Below are 12,200 nucleotides of genomic sequence, written 5' to 3'. Positions count from 1 at the left end.
GTTGATTAAAGCCAAAGGTTAAGCTATAAGTCGATACGAGCAAAAAATTGAGATTAGTTGGCTTGAGTCAAAAGTTGAGTTGAATTGACCTAAACCGAATGATCAAGCCAATTTGGCTTAGGCTAATGTGGTGAAGGTCAAGGTGAGTCAGCGTAAGCTGAAGAATCAATATGAGATGAGACATATGAATATTGAGATGATTTAGCTCAAGTTGAAGAATCGAGAAAAGTCAGCCTTAACCGAAGGTCCAATTAAGTCAACCTAGGGCAAAAGTTAAGTTGATTCGTCCATGGTCAAAAGTTAAACTAAGTCAATTGTGGTTGAGGGTTGACCGAAGGTCGATGAATGTCGGTTAAGACCAAAGTTAGCTCGATATGAAGGTCAAGATGAGTCAACATAGACTAAATAATGAATGAGTCAGCCTAAGTTAAAGATTGGGTTGAATCAACCTAGGATGAGAGTCAAGTCGAGATGAGTTCTCCCAAGATCTAGGTTAAGTAGAGTTCACCTATGATGAAGGTTGACCCAAATTGGTCCCGACTGAAGGCTTAACTGAGTAGACCCTGGCTAGAAGTCGAGCCTAGTTGGTTGCGGTCAAAGGTTGAGCTAAGTCATCCCATATTAAAGGTTGAGCTATCAACCTGGGCTAGAGGTCAAGAAAAATTAGTCTTAGCCAAAGGTCATGACGAGTCGACTCGAGTCATCCTGAACCTAAGATCAAGATGAGTCAACACAATTTCAAACCTAGACAAGTTGACCTGTGTCTAAATCGACTAAGGTTTGCCCAATGTCAAGTAATGTTTAATTGGCATTGGGCCAAATCAAGTCAAGTAAGTTCATGCCCATGTTGATTTTAGTCAATTCTAATTAATGTTGAGATGAGACCATCCAAATCTAAGTAATACCTATTGCACCAAACACACGTCCACATAAGATGACCAATATCTAAGTCAATCCAAATTAGATCAACCCAAATCTAATAGACCTAATAACAATGTATATTATATCGATTTGATCAAATTTAATTGTTCTAATTAAATGAATTTGAATTATAAATCTAATCTATTTTATTGTATATAAATTTGATTTAAAATAGATTTTAAAAAATTTAATTCATAATATAATTGGAATATATATAGTCTTACCGTCCAAGTAAAATCTTACATGGTTATAAAGTTTTATTGAAGGATTAAACTTTAAATGATTTACATGTATGAGACGATGTTACGCTTTTAACAAAATAACGAAGAGGGGCTCCCCCTCTTTGACGTAGATTAAATGTTTTTCATCATTATCATCTAACCACTAAAATTAGTGATCAACTTTTAATTATAGTGCAGAGATCCCACATCATAAATGGGATCGATTTACTGAGTTGTACTTTTTAAAAAGCAAAAATGTTTTAAGCCAATATAAAAACAATGGTAGTATAAATTATGATGTTGTTAGATTTGATAAATTATTAATAAAAAAATAACCTAATGACATTAATTTTTAAGGTGTCAGTTAGCTTTGATATTCAACCTAGTAAAGATTATAATAAAATATAAATCAATTTTTTACTTTACAATTCAAGTTTTAAATATTATATTAATATAGACATCCATGCTTTGGATTATGAATTGAAGAAGAGTTAAGAGCAACGAGCATTATAATTTTGAGAACTTCAAAATGATGAATGTGGCTATCAAATTTGAAATATATGTTTCTTTTTTAAGTATAGAAGTAAGTGATATATTATATTTCTATATATATATATATATATATATATATATATATATATATATATATATATATATATATATATAAATGTAGGGCTTTTAGAGTATTTCATTACATTCATGTAAAATTTATGCTTACCCTTTGATGCAAGACTATGCTAGCAAGTAATAGAAACTTTTAAACAAGTAACAAAAAAATAAAAAATAAATAAAGGTTTTTAAAAATGGAATACAAGGACTATCCACATTGAAGTATAGTAATTCTTCACTTTGATGAAGCAACTATAACTTTTTTTTAATCTTTGTACTATTTCTTTATTCAACTCTATCTGTCTTCACTTGTTTACTTTATTAATTTCTTAAAACCATTTATTATAATTATTTATTAACTATAAAAGTTTTATTTATTTATACCTTAAAGTGGACCACCTCTTGTTATGAATTCGAACCTTCCACCTAACCATATTGGTCCATTTCCATACATATAAAAAAGAACATGTCGACGTTGAACAATGAATATATTAAAACTTTTCATCGTGTTCTATGATGGGTAACCATAGGAAATTTTTTTCTCTACAAGTGTTAGTTTTTTTTAGTTTTCATATGTATTAAAGATATTTTGTACAAGTTTCTTTGTAAATACTAGTAGAAACATATGTGTTAAAGGTTCACTTTTTTATTATAGTAAACATTTATTAAATTATAAAATATTTTTTATTAAAGTAATTGATATATGGAACTCAAAACATATAATTTTATCACGACAATAACAAAATACATCAATATTATAATAAATAAATTTTAAAAAATACTCATTTATATTGCTAACATTGTTTAATACCAATAATTTTCTTCTTGGTATATATGGATTTAAATAGTTAAAGATTTGCCTATCGTTTTTAGATAAAACTATACATCAATTAAAAAACTTCTTTTATTTTAAATAGTACAAAATATAATAATTGGTTATTGCATTATTAATTTAATTGGTCACATTTTTATTATATAACCTATATATACATTTCGTTAGACAATATACAATATAGACTCGTTATATTATTAAAAAAATATATTTTATATTGATTCTTTAAACTACCATAAAAAACGTAATGTATAAAAAAATTACAACTTTTACTTAAGAAATTAAGAATTCAATAAATTAATGTTGACAGTTGAAACGATTGGAATTATTTTGTTTTAAAATCATTTATATGGAAAATCACTTTTTAAAAACTCAGTTAATTAATGTTTTTATATTTTAATCTATCACATCTTTTTAATTTTTCCTCTCTTATGGTTTCACAACATTTTCAATCCAGTTTTTGATTATATTATTCCTTATTATCTTCTTTTTCAATTTTTATATCCCGTTTTATTTTATATCTATATATTTTATCTTTTATTTTATTTTTAACTTTATCACATATCTTTATTGTTATTTCTTAATTGATTGATTAGTAATAATTTATGAGAAATTAAAATATAATAAATGAATCAATTTGGGTTATTTAGTTAAGAATTTGATATTCCAATAAATTAAAGAGTTGATCATTGATATGATTGAAATTTATCAAATTAAATTTTCTTTTGAGTAATTTATATGATAGACAACCATATGAATCCTGATATCTTTTATTTATTATTTTATATCCTTATCTCTTTGATTTAATTTTTATATTTTTGTTTATCTTTTATCTCTTATTTTATTTTTTATATTTAGCTTTTATAATTTATTTTAGTTTTATCTCCTCTATATTATTATTTCTTAATTTTATCATTTATCTTATTTATAATTTCATTTCTTTATCTTTTCATTTTCTCTATTTAAATGAAATGTATTCATCATTTCCTGTTTTGTGTACAGGGTTGAAGTCTCTTACTTAAAACACTGCATGTTGTTTTAGACCGGATGGACCTTGAAGACCAAACGGGCTTTACTCAAAACTCCAGCTTGTCTTGAAGACCGGGCGGGCTCTTTGAAGGCCAAACGGGCTCCATAGTCGTTTTCGTACTCTAAGTTGTATTGTTCCTTCTCCCTCCTTCTTCTCCAAGCCATGCAGGCTGGTACCTGTCAAAGACACTATGACGCTCAAGTTGATAATGTAATCGATCGGTTAGTTAAGCAAGTGATGCATATGATGCGCATCGTGGTCCCAAAGTCATACCTAAGACCTTTAGTTATACTAGTTGCAATGAACATTTACTTTTCGTCGGCCTAATGACGATCTAGTCACACCTTAATCTTCACTAGGGGCTTTAATGAGCTATTATCGTTTATAATTTAACCATGTGGTCGGTTAGGGTGGTTGGCCTGATGGTTAGTTGACTTGAGTGGTCAGCCTGATGAATGGTCGGCCTGGGTGGTTGGTCGGCCTAGATGTCAACCTGAGTGATCGTCCTAAATGGTCGATCGACCTTAGTGATTGGTTTAGTAATTCTCATGAGACCTTACAGTATACAGGAAACCGTATGGTACATTTCCCTTCCGAGCGTTTCATTGTAAATGTTCATTTCTTTACAGAAATATTATTTATTTTTATAAATAAGGAAGGTAGAAATTGATATTTTTCAAAAACTATTACCAATTATTTGTAAGTATTGGATAAATGGTGATGGTTTAAAAGATGAAAAATGTATGTACTTAATGGGTTGACACATTAACTTTAATAATGACAAAATAAGTTCTTTTAATTTTTTTATCCTTTTTCTATTAACATGTCAATACATATCAATTATATAAAAATTCTCTATGTTTTTATTCTAAAAGAAACATGCTACTACTTAAATTAAAAAGAAAACGTAACAAATTTAAGATAACTTGTGTTCATCACAAATTTTGACGATGATGTTTAACTAATAATAACAAATAAATGATATTGATTTTTTTTATTTCTTCGTATTGTTAATTAAATGATGTATTTGTTAATAATAATCAAGCACTTCTAATTTTGAATTGGGGTAATTTTTTAATAAGTTGTCAATATGATGTCTCAATTTTAAGAAAAGAAGACATTGATTAGAAACATGCTTCTCTTATCATTTTTCATTAATATAAGAACTAATTTTTATTATAATTATTATTATTATTATTATTTCTATTATGTTATTAATATTATTATTTTATTTTTATTTTTAGTGAGATGTTAAAAGTTTACATATTTATTTTGTTTTTACACTATTATATTTTATAATTTACTCACAAACTTTTATAAACAAAAATCTTTCAAAATAGATAACTCAAGTGTTGCATTATTAGTCTCCCATGTTATGCATTATTAGTCTCCCGTGTTATGCCTGCAAAGGGTTTTATAAAGATCAATTATGGAATGGAAAAAATAGCTGTTATTAGTATCATAGGAGTAAATTTCTTTTTGTCCTTTTTCTAGTGACTTAAGAGAAGAAGTTAAACTATTTATCATTAAGATTTGAATGAAAATAACTATAACAATGGGATAGAATAATAAGATTGTTGAGAATGACTCTCTAACTATTGTACAACTTACTAACTGCGGGTTCCTCCAACGAAGATATCATTTTTATGTTCTTATCTTTTTAATAATTCAGATGAGTTCAAAGGTTGATTATATTAGTTAAAATTATGTATTTGGAGAAACTAACTCGATAGCAGAAAATCTTTGAACTCACTTGTAATTCTTTTCATGTTTGCTCCAACTTTTATTGTTTCCCTTATTTATAAATAAAATTGGAAAAAATATACTCTCGTTAAATATATTTTTTTATGAATAAAAAATTATTTAAATTTTTATTCCATTCTTTATTCCTTTTATTTTAAACTAGTGAAAACACATGCCAATAAGTAAATAATTTATATACTATTTTATTATATAAATACATTTTTATAATAACAATTTATTTAAATTTAAAAAATATTTATTAAAAGGATAAAATTAAAAAATGATTATACATGGTCGATTATTACCTTTCAGCATGTGTGGAACTATCGATTCCAGTAGACAACAAAAGATGAAATGTGAAAATAACAGAGAAGACCCCGTCCCTGTTTATAGTAGTGTGAACCTTCCCTACCATTCATCCTTAATCGTCAGATCAAGTTGCATCCAACAACTACGAAAATCTCCATGATGCGAATTATGATTGCATAAAATTTGAGGCGTTATGTTTTCCCTCCAACGGTAACATTTTCAAATGCAAATTCCAAGGATAGGTGGCCTAGACACCGCACGATCATGTTTACATTTCTCAAAAGATCGACTGAAAAGTTAGTCAATATGTAACTTCAACATATTCATCGAACGGTATCAATCGAAGCGATAACCTCATTTGATGATAAAATCCTCCACAAGCCACACCTGAATTACATGAACGACAAGAGCTAAGTGACTAAATTCAAAGCCCTTCATCAATCATTTCAAGCATGGGCTTGGGGGACTTATGTATCGTACCGTCTGGTCAATCATAGACCATAGAGTCAATCATTGCTTAGATCATCTAATGAGCTACCAATGAACTTGGCTGGTCACTAAGCAAATCGGTCGGTCATAAATCAGAACACATTAACCTTAATGTTGATCAATTCAAAAAAAAAATTTACAATTATTCGCATTTAGGTCAACGTCAATCAAAAGCTCATCCTGAAACCTATAAATAAAGGTTTGCAAGTACTCTCCAAACAATGTGGACGAATTAGATTTCAAGACAACATTCAAACTTTGGATGCCACAATACAACTTACATCGTTAACATCAACCCATTTTTGAAACCATCACTAAAAGGTAAAATTGGAAAAGAAAATATAGACATCAAAACATGAATCACTTTTATATAATAGTATGAAATAGTATAGATAGTTTGGAGAATTAAATACATGAACAAATAAGTTTCTTATAAGATAAAATTCACTTATATATAAATAAAGATATAAATTAGCTTGCATAAAGTAATATTAACTAATAATTGATTTCAATTTTTTTACCAGAAGGTCACCCATCCCATAATTACTCTAGGCTAAGCACGCTTAACCATGGAGTTCTTATGAGTTAGGCTACCGAAAAGCAAATGCATTTGTTGATATGAGTAGCCAAATCAATTCCTTTAAGCTATCCTTCAACTTTATAGTCTCATACCTATACAGTCTCTAGATCTCTCTCATTCCGGTGTATGTTCGATTCGTCCATGTGTCCCTTCCACTCGAAGTCTGCCAGGAGCCGCTCCTTGTTCGTACCCCCTGCACCATGCTTCTTGCATCGGCGATCACTCCCCGCCCTCGTCAGTGTCCGGGTGTCACATTAGTTTTTGTTTTTCCATTGTGAGATTAATTTTCATGCATTAACAATTGGGAGACCATACGTTGTGATTTTCTAATGCATTGTTATATCATTTAAAAAAAAAAAAAAAAACTAACAATACGTTAATATTTTGTTTTATCACGTGCATAAGTGAATAACATATTTAAGTCAATGTAGATATCAAACGATGTCTGACAAACACCCTATTAAAAATTAAAAAGTATTTATTGACACCAGTGTTAAATGAATTCTGTTAAAAGGGAAATACTTGATCCATATAAGCTCAAAATCTCCGAAATCGTTTTGGGGTTTTGGGTAATGAATAAACCATATCATCATGGTTAAAAAATCGTTAAAAAAGACTTTTTTTTTTTTATTGAAATATGTAAAAGTGTGTTTTTTTATGATATTTGTAATGCTCTTTTATATGAACAAGAAGAAAATCTTTTGAAGTGACTGTCAACAATAAACCCTTTTTATTACATGTGTGGTGTGAATTGCCAAACATACTGTACTCTCAAGTAAATCCAAATCTTGCATTAATGTAATGGTGCCTAACTGCACTGAAATTCATAAGGCAAGAGTGCCAAACTTTTCAATTAAGCTTAGTAAAAGATAATTATTACACTACTCATATTTTCTTTACGTATAAGTTTTAAACATTAGGAATAAAAGTTAATTAATTTAAACATTCAAACGCGTATTCACGAAAATAACAGTTGATAAAAGTCAATTAATTTAAGAAAGTAGCAATAAGGGAATAAAGAATGAAAATGGTAAGTTATTGGATGAACAAAAGGTGGCAAAAAGCTGTGTATTGTTGTATGAATAGGAGGTAATGAAGATTCGATGAGTTGAATAATGATTATCACCACAAGACAAACGAAGTTGTCTCTAGAAAGAAACCAATCTTAATATGAAAAATGTTAAGAGGGAATAAGAAAAGTGGACGGATATACATATGTTGTTTGAAAGAGAAGAGAATGTTTTGGCACGATGTGGTGCTGCCATTTGTTTGAGTTAGGCACGTATTTGTCATCATTCCCTATTCACGAAGATGATTCATTTTCAACTCCTTAGAAAACGACCATCACCATTCATTGCAATGTAAGAAGAAGACCAAGATCGTGGAAATTCAAATCTTCCTAATTCCTTTTAATTATTTCGTTCTTCGTTTGGTTGAAGGAAGTAACGTGGAGATTCCCTTTTCTTCCTTCTCACTTTCATGCACTCATTTGGCTTATAAGTGCAAGAAGAAGCCATTGCATTGCATTGGAGTGTCTCTCTTTGTTTCTCTCTCTGTTTCTCTCTCTCTCTCTCAATCTCTGTCTGTATGGGAAGGTCAACGGCGTGTTTGTTTGGTGCCATTGTGATCCTTTGGTGCTGCATAAGCCATGTCACATCTGATGCATCGGATCACCGTTACAAGAAAGGAGATTCCGTTCCCTTTTATGCCAACAAGGTGGGACCCTTTCACAATCCCAGGTCAGATTTTCAATCTCCTCACTTTCACCTTTTCGATCCTGAAAGATATTCAAAAAAACATATATACAGTTTTTTTTTTGTGTTATTATGGGGTTACCCTTTGGAGGATGAGATTTCCTCTGGAATTGGATGCCTGCTTGTTTCGTCTCAGAGTGTTTCTCTGATTTATCTGTAATGAAGATTCAATGACCTATTCATGGTGTGGATTTGGATTTTGGAACCCACTCAAGACTTTGATCAGTGAAATCTAGTTGTTTGAGTAGTGAAAGGGATGAATTTGACTTCAAAAGTGCACTATTAGTTATGAATACTTTCAATATCAATGTGAAATACAGAAGTTGTAGGTTGTGTTCAATGGAAATTTAGAATGAATCCAAGCGATCAGGCTGAAAGAGTTTACCTTTAAATTGTTTTAATCTAATTACCTTCATAATCAAGTAATGTTCTGATGCATCCCTCTGGATTTTTACCTCAACAATACCATTTCCTTTTATTCAAACTACATTATTCTATGCAGAAGAAAGAAACAGCAATATTTTTTCTACTGAAAGAATCTTAATTCTTGTATATAAGAATGAATATTGGAATAGTATAATGCACGTAATAATTTCTAAAGCTTAGTCATCATACTCATAAATTTCATCCTCACAATAAGATGCCTTTGTTAATTACTTGTGCAGTGAGACATACAGATATTTTGATCTTCCCTTTTGCTCACCAGGTTAGTTTGCAAGTACCCTTCTCTTTTCTCCTATTTCATACTAATGATTTTGGTTTCTCCTATTCCGTGTAATTCTAAAACTTGTTGGCTGCAGATAAAGTGAAAGAAAAGAAGGAAGATCTTGGTGAAGTTTTGAACGGGGATCGATTAGTTGTTGCTCCTTACGAACTGGACTTCCAGATTGACAGGGAACCTCAAAGTATCTGCAAAAAGAGGCTTACAGTAAACGAGGTGGCTAAATTCAGACATGCTGTCTTGAAGGACTATTTTTACCAAATGTACTATGATGACTTGCCCATTTGGGGTTTCCTAGGAAAATTTGACAGTGAAGACAAGGATGATCCAACTGGGGCCAGAGTCCATCTTTTCAAGCATGTGCACTTTGAGATTCTGTACAATAAGGATCGCATCATTGATGTTTTCATTCGAAACGATCCACGTGCAGTTGTGGACCTGACACAAAATAGGGAAGTTAATGTGGATTTCACATATTCTGCCAAATGGATTGAAACAGATACTCCATTTGAGAAGAGGCTGGAGAAATACTCACAAACATCCTCACTGTCACATAACTTGGAAATTCATTGGTTTTCTGTCATCAACTCGTGTGTGACTGTTCTGCTCTTGACTGGATTCCTGACCATAATTCTCATGCGTGTGCTCAAGAATGATTTTGTTAAGTAAGAATCATGGATTCAAACCTCTTAACCAGTGTGTACATTCATGGATTCAAACCTCTTAACCATATCAACCATTCCAAATCTTGACAGGTTTACTCCTGATGAGGAAGCAGTTGATGATCAGGAAGAAAGTGGATGGAAGTATATCCATGGTGATGTGTTCAGGTATCCAAGATTCAAGTCTTGGTTTGCAGCCGCACTTGGAACAGGAACCCAGCTATTTACACTGTGAGTTACCAGCTTAAGTACTTATCTTTTAAAGGTGTTGACTTTGTATTGTTCAGCTCTTTCCTGACCGTGATATTTGATCCTGCTTTCAGTGCAATATTCATCTTTATGCTTGCTCTAGTTGGTGTTTTCTATCCATACAATAGGGGATCTTTGTTTACTGCACTGGTGATCATATATGCACTAACTTCCGGCATTGCGGGCTACTACGCAGCTTCCTTTTATTACATGGTTGAAGGCAAAAACTGGGTACGTTACGTTATACCCCATAGCCATTACTTTGTATATGAGTAGCAAGTGATTTTGATTGAAATTCTTGATAAAACTCAGCATGTTGTGTAGTTTACTAGCCTTGAAAAACCACATTGATCAAAAAGATTCTTGAGTACAAATCAAAGAATAGTGTTTAAGTGAAGTGTCATAATTAGTTATGGTTTGGCTTTGCTTTAAACAAGTGAAAGCACAGTGCAATTGAATCTGAGGTTTTGATTTGGTTTTTGACAGGTGAAAATTTTGGTGTTGACTGGAAGTTTGTTCTCTGGACCTTTGTTTTTCACATTCTGCTTTCTTAATACTGTTGCACTTGCCTATAACACCACTGCAGCGCTTCCATTTGGAACAATTGTGGTTATTTTCCTGATATGGACTCTTGTAACCTCACCTTTACTAGTACTGGGAGGGATTGCTGGAAAGAATAGCCAAACTGGGTTTCAAGCTCCTTGCCGTACCAATAAATATCCTAGGGAAATTCCCCAACTACCTTGGTACCGTACAACTCTATCTCAAATGGCTATGGCAGGTTTTTTGCCGTTCAGTGCCATTTACATTGAACTCTACTACATATTTGCCAGTGTGTGGGGTCACCAAATTTACACCATATACAGTATTTTGTTTATTGTTTTCATCATCCTATTGATTGTCACCGCTTTTGTCACTGTGGCATTGACATACTTTCAGCTTGCTACTGAGGACCATGAATGGTGGTGGAGGTATGTAGACTTTAACATTAGAGTTCTCTCACTGTTTTCCTTGCTTATCACCTTTTGATGCAATTCATGTTCCTTCTTTCACAACTATTTCGTTGTTGGTGTGATTAGGTCTTTCCTTTGTGGTGGGTCAACTGGCTTGTTCATCTATGGGTACTGCTTGTATTACTATTTTGCAAGATCAGATATGTCTGGCTTCATGCAAACCTCTTTCTTTTTTGGCTACATGGCTTGTATTTGCTATGGTTTCTTTCTCATGCTTGGAACTGTGGGTTTCCGTGCTGCTTTGATCTTTGTCCGTCACATATATCATTCTATCAAATGTGAATAACTGCTTATTGGAACCAAACAGAGGCTTTCTTGTCCCTTTGATACCTCTCATGTTCTTTGTTCTCGTTGCAAATGGTTTGTCATAAAATATAGTGGGGAAACATTTCAAGAGCCTCAAGTGCTTTACACGAGCCACACCCCAAATTTCTCTCCGTGCTTCACATAATCTCACAACATGTGCAACAATAGTGTAACTCAATTCTCTCTTGGAAATATAGAAGCTTTTTGCATACTTTCAAGTGTATAGACTTCTACCAGTGCTTCATATATTCTAACATAACATGTATGACGGTCGTGTAACGCGAAATTCTTAGAATCATAGAAGCTTTTTGCATTAGATTCATGTTTGTTATTAGCTTATGATAAGAACATCGTATTATTTGCATCCTAAATTCCCAATTCATGATTCCTTTTGAATTCGATGCTACATACCAACATATGCAATATCAAAGTAATACCCCTCCACCTCTGAAGTTGGGCTTCTATTTATCTGCAATAACCATCATGTTCCGTTTTTTAACTTTAGCAATAGGATGTTGTATAGATATTTAAGGGGCAAAACTGTTGCAAAGGATAAGGAAATAGCACCCAATGTCGATAAATTAAAAGTAAAAATCCTGAATTATAATGACAATGTTGAAAAAATAGGTACTAACAGTATTTTGAAACCTTAGCACACTCAAAAATTCGCCAAAATAGGATTGAAGGCGTTTAAAATAGAGTATTCTTAGATTATTGATCGGTACGGAAACGCAATAAATATTGAAGATTAAACTATCACA

The 12,200-nt window shown here is 31.7% G+C and overlaps 1 protein-coding gene across 1 annotated transcript; it reads left to right on the top strand.

Annotated features, from left to right (window-relative positions):
* The first annotated feature begins 7,989 nt into the window (after nucleotides 1–7,989).
* LOC106764289 (transmembrane 9 superfamily member 2) lies at nucleotides 7,990–12,080 on the top strand. The gene is made up of 7 exons (XM_014648555.2): nucleotides 7,990–8,473; nucleotides 9,154–9,194; nucleotides 9,289–9,874; nucleotides 9,965–10,102; nucleotides 10,195–10,351; nucleotides 10,607–11,091; nucleotides 11,200–12,080. The coding sequence occupies exons 1-7, from the start codon at nucleotides 8,322–8,324 to the stop codon at nucleotides 11,417–11,419; spliced, it is 1,779 nt and encodes a 592-aa protein (XP_014504041.1). The 5' UTR covers nucleotides 7,990–8,321; the 3' UTR covers nucleotides 11,420–12,080.
* Nucleotides 12,081–12,200: the final 120 nt, after the last annotated feature.

The sequence above is a fragment of the Vigna radiata genome, chromosome 6, assembly GCF_000741045.1.
Source record: "Vigna radiata var. radiata cultivar VC1973A chromosome 6, Vradiata_ver6, whole genome shotgun sequence".
NCBI lineage: Eukaryota > Viridiplantae > Streptophyta > Magnoliopsida > Fabales > Fabaceae > Vigna > Vigna radiata.
This window is presented reverse-complemented; position numbering and strand designations above follow the sequence as displayed.

Coding starts and splice junctions, on each gene's coding strand:
- LOC106764289 (XM_014648555.2), top strand. CDS start 8,322: ATGGGAAGGTCAACGGCGTGTTTGTTTGGTGCCATTGTGATCCTTTGG. Junction 10,352..10,606: donor TGGTTGAAGGCAAAAACTGG/GTACGTTACGTT, acceptor GGTTTTTGACAG/GTGAAAATTTTGGTGTTGAC. Junction 11,092..11,199: donor GACCATGAATGGTGGTGGAG/GTATGTAGACTT, acceptor TGGTGTGATTAG/GTCTTTCCTTTGTGGTGGGT.